At 36.3% G+C, this 20,120-nt stretch overlaps 1 protein-coding gene across 1 annotated transcript in view; it reads left to right on the top strand.

The window, feature by feature from the left end:
• Window positions 1–20,120, top strand: part of PLOD2 (procollagen-lysine, 2-oxoglutarate 5-dioxygenase 2) — a 125,185-nt gene that overhangs the window by 68,797 nt on the left and 36,268 nt on the right. The window contains exons 4-7 of the mRNA XM_010858135.1: window positions 1,768–1,931; window positions 5,777–5,889; window positions 8,974–9,037; window positions 10,298–10,395. Coding sequence (XP_010856437.1) covers window positions 1,768–1,931; window positions 5,777–5,889; window positions 8,974–9,037; window positions 10,298–10,395 — 439 coding nt within the window. The remainder of the gene's footprint in view (window positions 1–1,767; window positions 1,932–5,776; window positions 5,890–8,973; window positions 9,038–10,297; window positions 10,396–20,120) is intronic.

Genomic DNA, 20,120 nt, shown 5'->3' on the forward strand with positions numbered 1-20,120 from the left:
TCATACATTGGAGAAGGAAATGGCAACCCACTCCAGTGTTCTTGCCTGGAGAATCCCAGGGACGGGGGAACTTGGTGGGCTGCCATCTATGGGGTCACACAGAGTCGGACACGACTGAAGCGACTTAGCAGCAGGACAATTTAGAATGAAAAAAAAAAATGGTGTAGCTCTCTGAATTCAACTTTACTTTTACTAATTTTTAAAAATTGCCTAATTTTTATTTACTAATTTTACTACTTTAGTTTCACATTAGCAACATTTTAATCTTTTTAAAAAAAAAATAGATTCAGAAGTAGACTGTCTGGTGGGGGAGAGTATGTCAAGGAATTTTTGCTTGTAAAGTCTGGTTCACCATGAAAGGGAAAGAGGAAACAGACAGTAGGCAGCTTCCTTTTTAAAGCCCAGGACTTGGAGGTTGCATGAACATACCAATTCTACTCACATTTCACTGGAGTGGATTGCCATATCCTTCTCCAGGGAATCTCCCTGACCCAGAGATTGAACCCATGTCTCCTGTATCGCCTGCATTGGCAGACAGATTCTTTACCAGCTGATCCACAGGGAAAGCCCAAATTCATGTACAGAAAGTTATTGAATGTTGCCTGATACATACTACTATGTTAGCATATTAACAAACTCCTCAAGAGCAAGTCTGGCAAAGTGTGTGGAACAGCCTCCTTACTTCCCAGTTCAAATATCATAGCAGGGGCTTCTTTGGTGGTCCAGGGGTTACGACTCTGCACTTCCACTGCAGTGGGCATGGGTTTGCTTCCTGGTTGGGGAACTAAGATCCTGCATGTACCAGGGTGTGGCCAAAAATAAAACCAGCAACGTCCCCAATCCTTCCTTGCTGGTACCCTCTTCCTGCCTCTGCACCACTCCAGGTATCACAGAAGTGCATTGGGACTATAGGCTATCAGAAAGACCTGATGCTGAATTAAAGAGCATTTGTGTACTCTTCTTGTTTGCCACCTGCGATGGCAAGTCATGAAATTATCATCTTTGGAAATCGTTGGTTTTGTTAAAGAAAGATGCAGAATAATTTGTGGTTGTAGCAAGAATAGAGAACTTATTGCAGAGAGAAAACAGGTAGTGTGTGTCACATTTCATATTATAAGTCATTGTGATTCTATGGATGAACTGTGGGTAATACAATCTTCAGAAAAATCAATGAAACTATAGATTTAATTTTTAACATTTTTAAATATATTGAGCTTTAAAAAGATACACATGTGTGTATGCATTTAGTTTAGGATTTCAGGCTAAATAGTGAATCAAATTTAAATTTATTTATATTGATGACATTTAGTAGGTGGAAACATTTTGTCAAAGGTAATGACATCTGCCGAAATTATTATAGATGAGTACAAATTAGAAAGAAACGTTAGGCAGTTACAATGGCAGCCTCTGTCAGTAATAGCACTTCTACTATGTTATACAACAAGTTACTGATTTTTAACTTTTCAACACTTTTGGAATTTTGATTTTGGAGAGTACATGATTATTGAAAAAATTAAGACTAATACTAAAAAAGCTGCTTTTATTTGGACTTTATTACCAGTGTAACATAAATACTAATAACTTAATACAATCCATATAATTTAAGTTGAGGGAGAGTTGTTTGGTTTACTCTGCAAATAGTTGGAATTAATCTGATTTTGGATTCTAAATTTTGATTTTTATTAGAGAAAAATCATCTCTTGGTTTATATCTCTAAATTTTGACAACTGTATTTAAAACTTCTTCCCCCCCCTCCTCATCAAACAGCTTTAATGTTATATTTGCTGGTGGTCCAGAAGAAGTTCTAAAAAAGTTTCAAAAGTCAAACCACAAAGTGGTCTTTGCAGCTGATGGAATTCTGTGGCCAGATAAAAGACTAGCAGACAAGTATCCCATTGTGCACATTGGGAAACGCTACCTGAATTCAGGAGGTGAGTAAGATACTGGAAGAAAAATATAATGCGAGTCATGGATTAAAATATTGATGAAACCACCTTTTAAAAAAATATGTAACTATAGACATGTTTTAAATAACCATTATCTTCTTATTACTATGGAAAAATTATATCTTTTTAAATTCACAGTGTGTTTTATAGTTGACAAAACATTTTCTCATCTGTTATATCATATGATGCTCCTAAAAACATTAGTAATGTGTTATTACTAGTGTAAATGTTATTTATGTATAAATGTTATTATTTCTACATTATAAGTGAGAAAACTGTGTTTCCCTAATTTAAGCGACTTCTCCAATAGGCATTCAGTTATTAAAGGAAAAACTACAGGGATTCTGGTCTTCTGACTATAATTTCATTAAGAATTTGCTGGCTCTAGGTTAATGGGTTTAGTAAATTCCCTTACTTAGGAAAAAGTGCAAGCTACACTTGAGTAGCTTTAACAAATAGGCATTAACTTTATCTATATTTTAAACAAATGGCCTTGTGGCTCAGATGGTAGAGAATCTGTCTGCAATGCGGGAGACCCAGATTTGATCCCTGGGTCAGGAAGATCCTCTGGAGAAGGGCATGGCAACCCACTCCAGTATTCTTGCCTGGAGAATTCCATGGACAGAAGAGCCTGGTGGGCTATAGTCTATGGGGTTGCAAAGAGTCAGACACGACTGAGTGACTAACAGTTTGGCTTTCTTTCACTTTTATTTTCTTATTTTAAATATACCGGAGTAAATGATTTGTCTTGAAATCATCCCTAGTCAAAAAGATTCAACATTGATTGCCTGGGTGAACTTAAAGTATTGCCTTAGCTATACCACTATGAATTAAGAAATAAATGATCAAATTTCCCCCTTCCATCAAAAAATAAAATGAAGTTTGACTTTAGATATTATTTTATTTCTTTAGACTGAGATTAATATAAAAATATGGCCAGAAAACGTGGATATAGGACAGGTAACTTGTCAGAGAAACAATGCTGGGTGGAAATTGCAAGCCACACTGGAAAGACAGATTTTATTGTGAATTACATAAAATAACCGATTATATTCAGGCCAGTTCAAATAAGTGCTGTTTGAGATAGCAGATCTGGGTTCTAGACTTCACTCAGTTACTTTTGTATATGAAACTTTGGACAAGTAACTTAGTTACAGCTCTATTCACCTGCATTTTCTTTTAGAAACCCATTTCCATGGTGATTCTTTGGAACTCCATCAGCCCATATAAATTTGCTGTTCTGAAACCTTAAATCTTAGTGTGTACTGCCAAGTTTCAGCTCCCTTTTTTTCTCTTCAATACATTTTTCGTTCACGGTTTTGGGGATCTCCTGACCATTTTCTTTTTCTCCTAATTTATCTACCATCTTTGGGTTTTACTTCAACATTCAAGTCCGAACCTAGGAGGGTTTCTCATATTGGTCACATTGTCCTCTTAGATTTACAGTAAAGATGGCTGCCTGCTCTTGACTTCTCTGTCTGGGTAATTTTAAATGAGAATGAGAGCTCCATCTGCTCCCAACTGTCAGACCCTCAGTGACACATGGCTTATCTTTTACCCTAAGTCCTAGATAGATTAAAAGCCACTTAGCTATGGAATTCTGGGATGAGTTTTACTTTGTATTTATTAGTTTTTCTAAACATGACAGGATTAGTGAAACATAACATATGTAAAATCTAGATAGTGAAATATTTACTCAAAAATCTAAATTTCAAACAGAGGCATAGTACTTTGGAAGCAGCAAAACTAGCGAGTGCCTTTGTGAGCAAGTTTAATTAAGGAGAATGTGTTTGTAAGTGAGAAAGTAATCGTGAAAAATGAAAGTGTTAGTCTCTCAGTCATGTTCTGCTGCTGCTGCTGCTAAGTCATTTCAGTTGTGCCAGACTCTGTACGACCTCAGAGATGGCAGCCCACAGGCCCCTCTGTCCATGGGATTCTCCAGGCAAGAATACTGGAGTGGGTTTCCATTACCGGCTCCAGGAGATCTTCCTGACTCAGGGATCGAACCCAGGTATCCTGCATTGCAGGCAAATTCTTTATGATCTGAGCCACCAGGGAAGCCCAAAAGTGATCAGACAGGGTATCAGAACATCAGCCTTATTCTTTCTGTAGTCAGAATAATTAAAGAAATGCTGGAAAATCTAAGTATGTTCAATAAAAGTTTATGTAAATTTATGAATGGTATAGAGAGTTATTTAAGAGACATGAGTTTTGTTTGTGTGTACTTCATTTAGTTAAGAAAATCATGGAGAATAAACATGTTTCCTTAAGAGGAAAATGGTGGAATATTAGAAACTTTAGTCTTCTGAAATAATATGGCAGTTTAATAGAAAAATGTAAACCATAAACTACATATCACATGCTATGAAAATAAATGTAATTCCTTCTCATTTTAAAGGACATTTGTAATTTATAAAAAGGATAAGGAAACATAATTTTTGAAAAACAGTAATATAAACCATTGCAAAATGTCATATGTTGCTGCTTAGACATGTCTTTTTTATCACAGAAGATTGGTTTTAAGAGTTAAAAAATATATATTTTTCAGTGTTTTAGGATTTTTCTAATTTGGAAAAAATGAGGAAAAAATGAGCCACCAGTGATTGATTTAGTCATGTTTTCATTTTGTCTTGTTTTCTCTAGTTAACAATAATAGTCCTGCCTATTTCTTTTAATTCTTTTATTACTATGAGGACATTTTAATTTTGAGGATAATAAGATAGGTTTCTTTTCAATTCTCAGGAGTAAAATTGCTCCTTGTTAAAAAGTATTGCATATCAATGAAACATAGCATTTGGCTGCATTTCTGAAATTCAGAGGAAGACTCAAACACAGGGAAAAATGATCCGGTTGTCTTTGTCTTTTATAGACAACTGTTGTTGGCATATTGAATGCTTGTGCTCTAAGGCCAAGGTAAAAAAATCCAATTTTAGACTTCCTTTTTCCAGACCATGACAAAACCTAGCCAGAAAATGGTTTAGCAGACATAGTAATGACTAGCTTAGTGAAGGAAAAATTCCCAAAATGTCCTAGATATAAAATTTCTTTGGGATGTTTGCAGTCAGTGACAAATCCAACATTCTTTTGATTGTGTTAGCATCTCTGGCACTGACATTAAAACCACTGTAGTATTTTTTTTTTTTCCCCAGAAACAGTGAATCTTTTACACAGGATCTAAGAACAGCATTTCAGAAGAAAGAAAATTCTTCTGATTCTGATTTTTTCCTAGTAACTCTTTTTTTCCCTAACATGTGTTTGAAAACATTAGTTCCCTCTCTTGTATCAATTAATTTGGGGAGATGAGTTGAATGGATGGGTTGTAGTAGCATGGAAACATATACACTACCATATGTAAAATAGATAGCTGGTGAGAATTTGCTGTATGACTCAGGGAACTCAAACCATGGCTCTGTGACAACCTAGAGGGGTTGAATGGAGTGGGAGGTGGGAGGGAAGTTCAAGAGGGAGGGGACCTATGATACCTATGGCTGATTCATGTTGATGTATGGAAGAAACCAATACAATATTGTAAAACAGTTGTCCTTTAATTAAAAATAAATGAATTAAAAAATTAATTTGGGGAATGTGTTTATTCAAAGAGAGTCTTTTATTTGTACTTGATAGTAAAAACTTTTTTTTGTTTGAATTTATATATGAAACAAAGGACACTCAATAACTCATACTTCTCTCATGGTGAGCTGTGAAATTCTAAACTATGGATTAGGACTAATAGCTTCACAAATCTATGCAACTGGTCTATGAAATTAACACAGACATGAATATTGCTCTTTGAATTCTAAATCCTCTATTCATTCTCTTTTCTATTGCAGGATTTATTGGTTATGCTCCTTATATCAACCGTATAGTTCAGCAGTGGAATCTCCAGGATAATGATGATGATCAGTTATTTTACACTAAAATTTACATTGATCCACTGAAGAGGGTAGGTAATAGCTCTTACTTTCAATGTAATGTCTGGATTCAAGTGGCTACTGGCACTCCAGTCATTGCATCCATATTCTGGGCAATTTTACAGGCAGAGTAATAAATATGGGGCCATCTCAGTTGTGTCAACTCTAAGGAGCCTATCTGGAAGTCTAACAAAATGCTTTCTTATACTTTTCTTTGATCAGAACATATTTATTTGGCTACATATAATATGGAAAGGGTTCCCTGGTGGCTCAGTCAGTAAAGAATCTGCCTGCAATGCAGGAAACCGAGGTTAGATCCCTGAGTCAGGAAGATCCCTGGAGAAGGAAATGGCAACCCACTCAAATATTCTTGCCTGGGAAATCCCATGGACAGAGGAGCCTAGTGGGCTACAGGCCATGGGGTCGCCAGTGTCAGACATGACTTAGCGACTAAACCACATACACACCATATCACAAAATACAGAGGAGTTTTGTTCTTTATTTCAAGCACATGTGTTCTACTAAAATCTGAATTGTCTTATTAAGAGGAAGAATGTTGGGAACAAGAGCACCTTGCCTTAAACCCTAAGGACAATATTCCTAAGATTGATTTAAATGGAACTTTGGAGAAAACTAAAAACAAAGTTCTTTAATTTGCTAGATACTATTTTCAGTATAATTACCTAATATAAGTTAATATTCCATAAGTTTATTTTGTATAATCAATACAGTTCTAAAATTTATTCAGTTGTGTGTTTCAGGGTACTGTCACTAGGAAACAAGTTTTTTTTTTTTTTTTTAAGTATATTTTAGAGTGAGTTTGCACTGTGTCTGCTTTTGTATTTTTGATAAATACTATCTAAATATTTTCATTAGATACTTCTTAAGAAACTTTATTCTTAATTTTTTTTTTTTTTTTTACTGTCTCTTATGTGACTGACACAACCAGCCTGAGGACTTGATCTCTCATTTGAGAGGCGAAACCTACTCTTGGCATGAATGTTAGCCCTTGCAGCTTGATGCCTGTCTTTCTGAGTGTAATTCCACAGTGAAAGTGCTCTGAGTGTTATTTAATTGTTTTTGCTTTAGGATGCTTCCTCTGAAATCTCACTGCTGGGTCTGTAGTATTTTTAGTTGTGTAAATACTATTTATGTTTTCTATAGGCATAAGATTTAATGTGGTTAACATGTGTCTTAGTCTGCTCGGTTTGCCATAACAAAATATCATAGACTGGGTGGCTTAAATAACCGAAATTGTTTTCGCAGAGTTCTGGAGGCTAGAAGTCTGATATCAGGGTGCCAGAATAGTTGGATTCTGGGGAGAACTCTCTTCCTGCCTTGTAGATGTCAGCCACCTTCTTGCTGCATTCCACATGGTGGAGAGAGAGATAAGAGATAGAGAGTGAAGTTTGGGGCTTGAACATATGAATTTTCAGAGAAAACAAACATTCCATCTGTAATAGCGTGCAAAGACAATTCTAGGAATATTATTTCAGAGCAATGTAGCTGAAAAATTGGTCCTTTGAGAATAAGGTTGTAAAGTAGATTAATGTTTATGATTACGTTGTCTTCCAGGGAGCAAGTGTCTTAATTTCATGGCTGCAATCACCATCTGTAGTGATTTTGGAGCCAAAGAAAATAAAATCTGCCACTGTTTCCAATTTTTCCCCATCTATTTGCCATGAATTGATGGGACTGGATGCCAAGATCTTAGTTTTTAAATGTTAAGATTTAAGCCAGCCTTTTCTCATTCTTCTTTCACCATCAAGAAGCTCTTTAGTTCCTCTTCACTTTCTGCCATTAGATTGGTATCATCTGCATAGCTGAGGTTGTTGATATTTCTCTCAGCAATCTTGATTCCAGCTTGTGATTCATCCAACCAGGCATTTTACATGATGTGCTCTGCATATAAGTTAAAAAGCAGGGTGATTATATACAGCCTTGATGACCTCCTTTCCCAATTTGGAACCAGTCTGTTGTTCCATGTCTGGTTCTAACTGTTGCTTTTTAACCTGCATACAGGTTTCTTGGGAGACAGGTAAGGTGGTCTTGTATTCCATCTCTTTTAAGAATATTCCACAGTTTGTTGTGATCCAAATAGTCAAAGGCTTTAGTGTAGTCAATGAAGCAGAAGTAAATGTTTTTCAGGAATCCCTTTGCTTTATATTTGATCCAATAGATGTTGGCAATTTGATTTCTGGTTCCTCTGCCTTTTCTAAATCCAGCTTGTACATCTGGAAGTTCTCGGTTCACATAACGAATACTAGCTTGAAGGATTTTGATCATGTGAAATGAGCTAGCATGTGAAATAAGCACAATTGTCCAATAGTTTGAACATTCTTTGGCATTGGCTGTCTTTAGAATTGGAATGAAAACTGACCTTTTCTAGTCCTGCAGTCACTGCTGAGTTTTCTAGATTTGCAGACATATCGAGTGCAGCACATTAACAGAATCATCCTTTAGGATTTTAAATAGCTCAACTGGGATTCCACCACCTCCGCTAGCTTTGTTCATAGTAATGCTTCCTAAGGCCCACTTGACTTCACTTTCCAGGATGTCTGGCTCTAGGTGAGTGACCACACTATCATTTTTATCCACATCATTAAGACCTTTTTTGTGTGGTTCTTCTGTGTATTCTTGCTACTTCTTAATATCTTCTGCTTCGATTAGGTCCTCACCATTTCTATCCTTTATTGTGCCCGTCTTTGCATAAACTGTTGCCTTAGTATCTCCAGTTTTCTTGAAGAGATCTCTAGTCTTTCCTATTCTATTGTTTTCTTATTTCTTTGCATTGTTTACTTAAGAAGGCTTTCTTATCTCTCCTTGCTATTCTCTAACTCTGCATTCAGTTGGGTATATCTTTCCCTTTCTCCTTTGCCTTTTGCTTCTCTTCTTATAAACCTGTTTTAGAGTCAGGCAGATGATACTGCATAATAATAATACCCAACCTTAATAGCTTAATATAACACATAACATGGATCTTTCTGAAGAAGTTTATTGGACTAATTTGTGTTTTGGATCTTCATATTCCCCGAAAGAGCAAACTATATCAACATGAGTGTTGTTTGCTGTTTCTTTTGTCATTTTAAATATTTTTTTTCCATTCTTATTTTTAGGAAGCTATTAACATCACATTGGATCACAAATGTAAAATTTTCCAGACCTTAAATGGAGCTGTAGGTATGCTTCTTAAATAGCGGGTTACTCATGTGTGCAAATGAACACCAGTGTTGTAAACTGTTTATCCTTTTTTATATTCATTTTGGAGCTATGACTAAGGTTGACATGTAGGTATTGCAACTATTAAGCAAAATATTGGAGTTAAGCTAAGCCTGATGTAAATACATTCAGTTAAAATCTTTTCCTATGAATAGTACAGAAAGATAAACTTCTGCCCTTAGGTAACTTAAACTTTAGTGATTTACCACTGGGGACTCTAGATATAGTTTTAAATTAATTATATTTTGTTATATCAGTTTTCAGTATCAGCTTTTAATATCATGAATTACTCAGCAGTATTACATTATTTTAATCTAGGTTAAAGGTAACTGGTAATAAGACATGTACTGTGGAGTGTGGTGTATGTGTGTATGCATGCCTGTATATGTTTTCCTTGTATACATGTATTTAGATAAAAATACATGAATACATTAAATTTAATTAACTGATACATTAAATTTAATTAATTGATACATTAAAAAATACATTGGTACATTAATGCATTAATACCTCACAAATTAAAAATATATTGCAATTCAATATACTTCTTTAAGGCAGTTCATAAATTAAAAGATTCTTAGAGTAGAAGTGCTCTGGATTTAGTTCAGAGTGCTCTGGAAATATGAGGAAAGGAGCTTGAATACAAAAAAAGTGTTTCTGCTCCTTGTTTCAGCTCCTTGTGCTGACTTGTGTATTCCTGGAATTAGCATTAGGCCTGATATTCAAGAACTGGAAGTACTATCAATGATGCCAGTTGTAGAAACCTAGCTTATGCCTGGCAGTTTTCTACTTGCTAGACATATATTGTTATCTTCATAATAGCCTAGAAAAGCAGGCAAGAATCCCATTTTACAGATTAATAAATTGAGACAATAATTTAATTCATTTGGGATTACATCACTTTCCAAAGACAGAGACAGTATTGTGAAGATGCTTTCTTTCAACCAAGACCTCTCCGTGTCTTAGCAGCTCAGTTTGCCAGCACCAGGTTGGAGAAGGTTAGGTGCTTAGAACCTGCATCTGTGTCAGTGTTGTCCTTCATTTTGGATATCTGCTGACTTGAAGCAGGCAAAGTTTCTAAAAGTGTGGCACATGGAATAGCATGCCTGAGAAATTTTATAACAAACTAAAATGTATAGATAGATGTGTACGTGTATATGTGTATATGAACACATACATACACATTTTAAATGACTAAAATCTGTCTTTTTTAAAATCCAGATGAAGTTGTTTTGAAATTTGAAAATGGCAAAGCCAGAGCTAAAAATGTATTTTATGAAACATTACCAGTGATGATTAATGGAAATGGACCTACCAAGGTGAGTCACAGTGGAGACCTTTCTCTGTTTCTTTATTTCTTGAGGATAGATTACAGAGAAGTATATATTGATAGAATGACTTCCCCTCCTTCCCCTTTTCCCCCTTCTTCCCCTCTCCCTCCTTCTCTTCCTTCCTCCCCTCTCCCTCCTTCCCTTCCTTCCTCCCCTCCCCCTATTTCCTTCTCTCCCACCTTTTCCTCCCCCTCTTCCTCCTTTAATATCTTTAAGAGGCTTGATAAATAACAAGGTTCTGCTGTATAGACAGGGATATTCAATACCCTATGATAAATCATAATGGAAAGAATATTAAAAAAAATAATGTCTATTCATGTTTAACTGAGTTACCTTGCTGTACAGCAGAGGTTGCCACAACGTATTTTGGTGCCAACAATCTACTAGTTTCATTCCTTTATGTACTATATGATCTGATTTCATTCAGATTAATCAAACTGATGATTTTTTCCTCAGAAGATTGATAGCTTTCTATTCTATTTGTAACACATTTCAGTTTAGTGTTTAATGGAACAGCTTACTTGAGAGTGAACCACATTCCCTCAATACAGAGTATCCTTTCTGAATAAATGTTGAAGTTTATAAGGGTTCATTTTTTTCACTTGAGTCACTACTGTCAAAGTTAACAGCTCTATTAACACTGGGATGTAACTGTGTATCCAGAAAGATTCCTCTTGAATTTATGATGGGCCTGGAAAATCCTATGGATGGAGGAGCCTGGTAGGCTGCAGTTATGGGATCTCTAAGAGTTAGACACAACTAAGCGACTTCACTTTCACTTTTCACTTTCATGCATTGGAGAAGGAAATGGCAGCCCACTGCAATGTTCTTGCCTGGAGAATCCCAGGGACGGGGGAGCCTGGTGGGCTGCCGTCTATGGGGTCGCACAGAGTCGGACACAACTTAAGTGACTTAGCAATAGTTGAAAGACATAATTTTTCTAATGAAATTTTATATGTTTTTCAAATATATATAATTGATTGTGCTGAAAGTGTTCCTGACTGAAAAATCTGTAATGAGTATTACAGAAATTTGTATTTCTGGTATCCAGTTAAAATGGAAATATGAATTGTTTTGTATATACCTACATATATGTATTATATATATACACATACACATATATACATACACATACATCTATATACACACACATATACACACATATGGCTAGTGATATCGTGCTTAAAACAATGTTCTGGGATACCAAGATGATGCCTGGATTACCCATAAGTACATAGAAAAGAGATTATTAGATAAATTTGCATTGTGGGAAGAGAGATGGGAGATGAGGTCTGCTATTTCAGAGGAGTGAGAAGCTTGAATTCCAATAAAAGCTATATGCATGGGAAGACAGTCAAGGAAAAGCCCACATTGGCAGCTTTTCCACCATAAAAATGGAGAAAGTAGATTACCCTTCTCTAGTTACTTTCCACCTTGCTTTTCAGCACATTCCAGCCCTCCTACAGAACCTTGGCTGTGCACTCCTTTTTCTGTCTGATAACAGTTTTCCCAGCTCTAGCCTCTCCTTCTCATCAACATTTTAAAGACGTCAAGTCGTTCTCATCCCATGAACCCAGCCAACACAAACTGTAACATCCTTCTCAGTCTACGTTGCTTCCCAGCAACATAGGACATTTTCCTTCCCCTCCCAGCCACACTCTTTAGAGACTGTTGCTCTTCCCACCACCCAGGAACGGCTCCTGCCAAAGTGTTGTGATATCCTTGTTAAGGAGTAGACACGAAGGAGCTCTCATTTATCTTTCATCCAAAGATAACATTTGCTGATGTTCATCCCATTTAGTTCAATTTGAAATACTTGCCTTTGCTTCCATCATGCTCTGTTGGTTTGTCTAATAACTTTCTGGCCAATCCTCATTCTTCTTTAGTTTCTCTCTTTCTCTTTCTTATATTATTTATTTTCTTATTTATGGCTGTGCTGGGTTTTCATTGCTGTGCACGCACTTTCTCTACTTGTGGCGAGTGAGGGCTGCTCTCTAGCTGTGGTGCTAGAGCTTCTCATTGCAGTGGCTTTTCTTGTTGCAGAGCACAGACTCTAGGCACGTGGGCTTTAATAATTGCAGTGCAGAGGCTCAGTAGTTGTGGCTCTCAGGCTCTAGAGCCCAGGCTCAGTATTTGTGGCACACAGGTTTAGTTGCTCAGTGGCATGTGAGATCTTCCCAGACCAGGGATTGAACCTGTGTCCCCTGCATTGGCGGGCAGATTCTTAACCACTGGACCACCAGGGAAAGTCCCTTAATATAAATTTTTAATATTTAACACTTTGTGTAGTGAAATTCAGGGGTCCAATGGTCCTCTTCCTGTATTGTTTTAGTTAAGTATTCTGTAGGTATCTGTCAGAGACATTCTTTTCTCTGTATTCTTAGGTAGTCTGCTTCATTCCCAAGTGAGCAAATCTCTTAGTGCTGATTATTTTCAAATCCTTGCTGTAGCTTCTATCTTTCCTGAGCTCTGGGTTTGAATGCCCAATTGTTAGATTTATCTGTGTGTCAAGGCCTAGAGCTCAAGACCTTCAGTTCTTTCCCTCTTCCACCCAGTTGATTAGCCACAACCTGGTGTTTGTTTTGGCTGTAGTTGCCTCTCTCTTCCAGTCCCCCTGGAGAAGTAAATGGCAACCCACTCCAGTATTCTTGCCTGGAAAATCCCACGGACAGAGGAGCCTGGCAGGCTACAGTCCATGGGGTCGCAAGAGTTGGACATGACTAAGCAACTAAACCAACCATCCAATCCAAGAGCTATACCTTCTAACTCTGTGCATGGTGGTTTGACTAATTTTCTTAGAGTCAAGAGCAACTTTTTAGTTCAGGCCACCTGCAACCTCCCACCAGTAACAGTCATCTGCCAACAGCTTGGACCTAGAGTATTCTGCAGAAGCAAAAACCCAGTCACATTACTCAACCTGTGTGCTGCCCTCTGTAGTCTTAGCTATGAAGTTCCACATTCTCAACTTGTTTTGTAAAGTTTTTTCTTTTTCCTTTGAAGTTTGCTTCTGGTTTAGGGGTCCCCGGTCTACCATCCCATCTTCTCCCCCACTCCTGGTACTATAATATCTATACATCATTTCTCCTTCTCATTCTCTCCCTCAACTCCTGCCATATAGAGTTAATTTAAACTTTGGAAACGTTTCATGTTTCCTCTGTCTGCAAGTCTTCTGTACGTGCACATCACTCATTGTGGAATCCTCTGACCCTAATTCCTATCTGCTGTACCCATCTATTAAGTGCTATTCATCTTTTGTGTGTGGTTAGTCAGTCGTGTCTGACTCTTTTGTGACCCTTTGGACAGAAGCCTGCCAGGCTTCTCTGTCCATGGGACTCTCCAGGCAAGAATACTAGAGTGGGTTCCCATGCCTTCTTCCAGGGGATCATCCTGACCCAGGAATTGAACCCATGTCTCCTGTGTCTCCTGCATTGCAGGTGGATTCTTTACTTGCTGAGCCATTCATCTTTTAGGTGTCAGCTTAGTCTTTACTCCTCAAGTTTCCTACATGCCTTTATAATATCTGGAACTTTGTCTGTCACAGAACATAATACCACACACTGTACAGGGAGAGGATTGACCTGTTTTACATTTTTGTCTCTTATTGGGTCTGCAGCCTAGGAATTATAGAAATCGTATCTATCCTGTTCACTTTTTGTTTTGCCAGGCTTCGGCACATGTGCAGCATATATTTGTCTTTCAACAAATTGTGACTGAATGTCAAGGTCTATAAATAGTCCAGTGACTTAGCATTATTTTTGGGAATAGTGAGATGGACTTTTTTCTGGCAAGGCAAAATATTCATGCAATATGTGTGGGTCCCTGTAACTGTTCCTAGACAGATAAATGGACTTCTATAGGCAGACATCTATAACTAAATAGTGTGCTATTTCTCCTTGGTAATGTAATACTTGAATCAAACTTAAATGTCTTTAAGAGGGCGGTTGGTCCCAAAAATTTGGCTATTTTGAGTGAGGCCTGATATTCAGTGATTTCATTGTATTCACCAGTTTTTTCCAGATTTCCAGGGTAATGCTGATAGTTTTACAAAGTGACTAAAAGACTTCTCATAAGAAAACTAGCCCTTAGTCCTTAGTCATTTAGAAAGTTCTGTATGTACTATGAAATTTTAAGTCTTCCGAGCAACATTTTTAGTTTGGGCTCTCTGTTTCTGGCATTTCAAGCAGTATGATGATCCCATTATATTTTCTGTGACATGACCTTATAATTCTACTTGGCAGCAAAAATGAAGGAATTTTTTATTGTAAAATTATATTTGGTATAATATAAAATTTGAGAAAGGACTATATAAATGAGCATTCAAAGCAGTGCCTTCAAACTAATGCCAATACTTTATTTAGTAATATGTTAAAAAATATCATATTTTACCCAGGATAATGAAGAAAAAAAAAGCAGATTACTCTTTTTAGATATACCATTTTTATTTAACCATCATAAAAGATGAAAGGATTTTTATATATTTTGTAAGTTAGCTTTATTTATTATTTTATTTAGTAAGGAATGATCATAATGTCAGTGGTTTTGAGCCATAACCTCATGAATGTTAATATTTAAACCATTTTTATTTAAAAATGTGCATAATGTATAAATGGTAAATTGTTGATAATGTGTTTATAGACCAAAGTATGTAAAGATGAGTTTATTTCTTACTTTCTTGAAATCTCATGCTGTTTAACTTTTAAATTATAAATAATTTTAAAAATCACTTAAAATCCCACTACATCTCATTTTGTTTTCATTCATAGTCACTTTCAGTCTTTATGTCCTTGCAATATTGTACCTTTAAGCATTCATATTTTTCATTTGTTTTCATAATGATGTATAAACAACTTTGTTGCTTTTAAATTAACATTTTATTTGAAATATGTTTTTTATTTATTCTACATAATTGTCTTCATACTTGTCTAGGTATACTTTAACATAAATCAGTTTTTAGATAGAAACCATGACTTCTGGTTTGAAGTTTTGCTTTTTATTCTTGAAACTTATTTACTGTTAGTAACACATCATAAGATGCTTATCTTAATTCCTAACTTATTTCTTTTAAATATCAGATAATGTACTTCTTAAGGTAAATCATTATGAAATTGGTAGTATTTTTTATACAAACAGAAGTTAAACATAAGAAAAACAGATCATCTAATTTGCATGAAAACAAATCATTTCAGAAATGAATTTGATCCGCAATAAAAATAGGGACTCTCATTTTGTGCATATAAACCTCAATGCTTGGGTCACTATGACCTTGAATACTTGGGTGACTTGAAAAAAAATGAAAGAAAAAAGAAAAGATTCAGTTGGAAAAGTTTCTCTGCCAGTGACATGACATCACCCTTGGAAATGTTTCGATATTGTGAAAACAGGATTAAGAAAGCACTACCACCTAGTAGCCGGGGACTTCCTGGAACAGCCTAACTACATAAACAGTTCTCTGCACTTTCCAAAGCTGCCAGCACAAATGTCTGCGATTTTTGATGAAGAAAACAGATGTAAACAGAGGGTAAGGGTGATGGGTAACCTCTGCCTGTGTGATGAGAGATCCAAAAAGAGAGAGATTTCCAGTCTTACTGATCTCTGAAAATCAAATAGGCGTAAAAAGTAAAAAAGTTATAAAGTTTTAATTCTGAAAACTAAATATAATGTCTTTTATGCTCTAACCTTTTAAAAAATATATTGATCATTTTCAAATTCACCTAGGGGTCCTAACAAACTAATCAATAATTCATGAAATAAATATTTAATTTCTTATGAGATTTCTGAGATGAGGAAGGTGCCAGTCTTTATATATAGGTGGGAATTTTAGATATGTCCAACCATGGGGGGGACTTTTTTTTTCTTCTAAAAAAATTATTTCCCAGGATATTTAAAACTGTGTATTTCTCACCAGCTTTTTAAAAAATTCCTTTTAGAAATAATGCTTAATAGAGAACCCATTTAAACATGAATCTCTATTTTTAATTCAAAATCATAATGTTATATAGGACATGAATAATTAACATTTGCACTTATAGTGTGACAATAGTCAAATTTTTGTTTTTGTTATAGAAAGATATTCAAATCATCGTATTGATTCTTGAAATGTCATTAATGAATATCATAACTGCATATTTTCTGCCTTGTAATTTGTTTCCTGACTTTTCATGTAGTACAAGAGGGATGTGAATGAGTTACTTTTCCATGTCTTATGATTGTGCTATGTAGAATAATGTGACTGTCTATAATATCTACAAAACACAAAGGTTTTCTCTTTGTAATTATACTGTACTTGTTTCAATAGCCTTTGCTTCAGTTTTAGTACAATAGAAATATTTGAATGTAATACCAAATATTTGAGAGGAATCAGATAAAATAGTACTGAACTAATTTCTTTTTTAATTTTATTTTATTTTAAAACTTTACAATATTGTATTGGTTTTGCCAAATATCGAAATGAATCCGCCACAGGTATACCTGTGTTCCCCATCCTGAACCCTCCTCCCTCCTCCCTCCCCATACCCTCCCTCTGGGTCATCCCAGTGCACCAGCCCCAAGCATCCAGTATCGTGCATCAATCCTGGACTGGCGACTCGTTTCATACATGATGTTATACATGTTTCAATGCTATTCTCCCAAATCTCCTAACCCTCTCCCTCTCCCACAGAGTCCATAAGACTGATCTATACATCAGTGTCTCTTTTGGTGTCTCGCACACAGGGTTATTGTTACCATCTTTCTAAATTCCATATATATGTGTTAGTATACTGTATTGGTATTTTACTTTCTGGCTTACTTCACTCTGTATAATAGGTTCCAGTTTCATCCATCTCATTAGAACTGATTCAAATGTATTCTTTTTAATGGCTGAGTAATACTCCATTGTGTATATGTACCACAGCTTTCTTATCCATTCATCGGCTGATGGGCAGCTAGGTTGCTTCCATGTCCTGGCTATTATAAACAGTGCTGCAATGAACATTGGGGTACACGTGTCTCTTTCCCTTCTGGTTTCCTCAGTGTGTATGCCCAGCAGTGGGATTGCTGGATCATAAGGCAGTTCTATTTCCAGTTTTTTAAGGAATCTCCACACTGTTCTCCATAGTGGCTGTACAAGTTTGCATTCCCACCAACAGTGTAAGAGGGTTCCCTTTTCTCCACACCCTCTCCAGCATTTATTGCTTGTAGACTTATGGATCGCAGCCATTCTGACTGGCGTGAAATGGTACCTCATAGTGGTTTTGATTTGCATTTCTCTGATAATGAGTGATGTTGAGCATCTTTTCATGTGTTTGTTAGCCATCTGTATGTCTTCTTTGGAGAAATGTCTATTTAGTTCTTTGGCCCATTTTTTGATTGGGTCATTTATTTTTCTGGAGTTGAGCTGTAGGAGTTGCTTGTATAATTTTGAGATTAGTTGTTTGTCAGTTGCTTCATTTGCTATTATTTTCTCCCATTCTGAAGGCTGCCTTTTCACCTTGCTAATAGTTTCCTTTGTTGTGCAGAAGCTTTTAAGTTTAGTTAGGTCCCATTTGTTTATTTTTGCTTTTATTTCCAATATTCTGGGAGGTGGGTCATAGAGGATCCTGCTGTGATGTATGTCAGAGAGTGTTTTGCCTATGTTCTCCTCTAGGAGTTTTATAGTTTCTGGTCTTACGTTGAGATCTTTAATCCATTTTGGGTTTATTTTTGTGTTTGGTGTTAGAAAGTGTTGTAGTTTCATTCTTTTACAAGTGGTTGACCAGTTTTCCCAGCACCACTTGTTAAAGAGATTGTCTTTAATCCATTGTATATTCTTGCCTCCTTTGTCAAAGATAAGGTGTCCATATGTGCGTGGATTTATCTCTGGGCTTTCTATTTTGTTCCATTGATCAATATTTCTGTCTTTGTGCCAGTACCATACTGTCTTGATAACTGTGGCTTTGTAATAGAGCCTGAAGTCAGGTAGGTTGATTCCTCCAGTTCCATTCTTCTTTCTCAAGATAGCTTTGGCTATTCCAAGTTTTTTGTATTTCCATACAAATTGTGAAATTATTTGTTCTAGCTCTGTGAAGAATACCGTTGGTAGCTTGATAGGGATTGCATTGAATCTATAAATTGCTTTGGGTAGTATACTCATTTTCACTGTACTGATTCTTCCAATCCATGAACATGGTATATTTCTCCATCTATTAGTGTCCTCTTTGATTTCTTTCACCAGTGTTTTATAGTTTTCTATATATAGGTCTTTAGTTTCTTTAGGTAGATATATTCCTAAGTATTTTATTCTTTCCATTGCAATGGTGAATGGAATTGTTTCCTTAATTTCTCTTTCAGTTTTCTCATTATTAGTGTATAGGAATGCAAGGGATTTCTGTGTGTTGATTTTATATCCTGCAACTTTACTATAATCATGGATTAGTTCTAGTAATTTTCTGGTGGAGTCTTTAGGGTTTTCTATGTAGAGGATCATGTCATCTGCAAACAGTGAGAGTTTTACTTCTTCTTTTCCAATTTGGATTCCTTTTATTTCTTTTTCTGCTCTGATTGCTGTGGCCCAAACTTCCAAAACTATGTTGAATAGTAATGGTGAAAGTGGGCACCCTTGTCTTGTTCCTGACTTTAGAGGAAATGCTTTCAATTTTTCACCATTGAGGATAATGTTTGCTGTGGGTTTGTCATATATAGCTTTCATTATGTTGAGGTATGTTCCTTCTATTCCTGCTTTCTGGAGAGTTCTTATCATAAATGGATGCGGAATTTTGTCAAAGGCTTTCTCTGCATCTATTGAGATAATCATATGGTTTTTATTTTTCAATTTGTTAATGTGGTGTATAACATTGATTGATTTGCGGATATTGAAGAATCCTTTCATCCTTGGGATAAAGCCCACTTGGTCATGGTGTATGATCTTTTTAATGTGTTGTTGGATTCTGATTGACAGAATTTTGTTAAGGATTTTTGCATCTATGTTCATCAGTGATATTGGCCTGTAGTTTTCTTTTTTTGTGGGATCTTTGTCAGGTTTTGGTATTAGGATGATGGTGGCCTCATAGAATGAGTTTGGAAGTTTACCTTCCTCTGCAATTTTCTGGAAGAGTTTGAGCAGGATAGGTGTTAGCTGTTCTCTAAATTTTTGGTAGAAGTCAGCTGTGAAGCTGTCTGGACCTGGGCTTTTGTTTGCTGGAAGAAATCTATTCTATACCATAAGATCTCTTTTAAGGTCTTCTGTTCAGTTCAGTCTCTTAGCTGTGTCCTACTCTTTGCGACCCCATGAACTTCAGCACACCAGGCCTCCATGTCCATCACTGACTCCTGGAGTCCACCCAAACCCATGTCCATCAAGTTGGTGATGCCATACAGCCATCTCATCCTCTATCGTCCCCCTCTCCTCCTGCCCTCAATCTTTCCCAGCATCAGGGTCTTTTCCAATGAGTCAGCTCTTTGCATCAAGTGGCCAAAATATTGGAGTTTCAGCTTCAACATCAGTCCTTCCAATGAACACCCAGGACTGATCTCCTTTGGGATGGACTGGTTGGATCTCCTTGCAGTCCAAGGGACTCTCAAGAGTCTTCTCCAACACCACAGTTCAAAAGCATCAATTCTTTGGTGCTCAGCCTTCTTTATAGTCCAACTCTCACATCCATACATGACCACTGGAAAAACCATAGCCTTGACTAGATGGACCTTTGTTGGGAAAGTAATGTCTCTGCTTTTTAATATGCTTTCTAGGTTGGTCATAA

This window comes from Bison bison, unplaced genomic scaffold, assembly GCF_000754665.1.
Source record: "Bison bison bison isolate TAMUID 2011002044 unplaced genomic scaffold, Bison_UMD1.0 scf7180017864384, whole genome shotgun sequence".
Taxonomy (NCBI): Eukaryota; Metazoa; Chordata; class Mammalia; order Artiodactyla; family Bovidae; genus Bison; species Bison bison.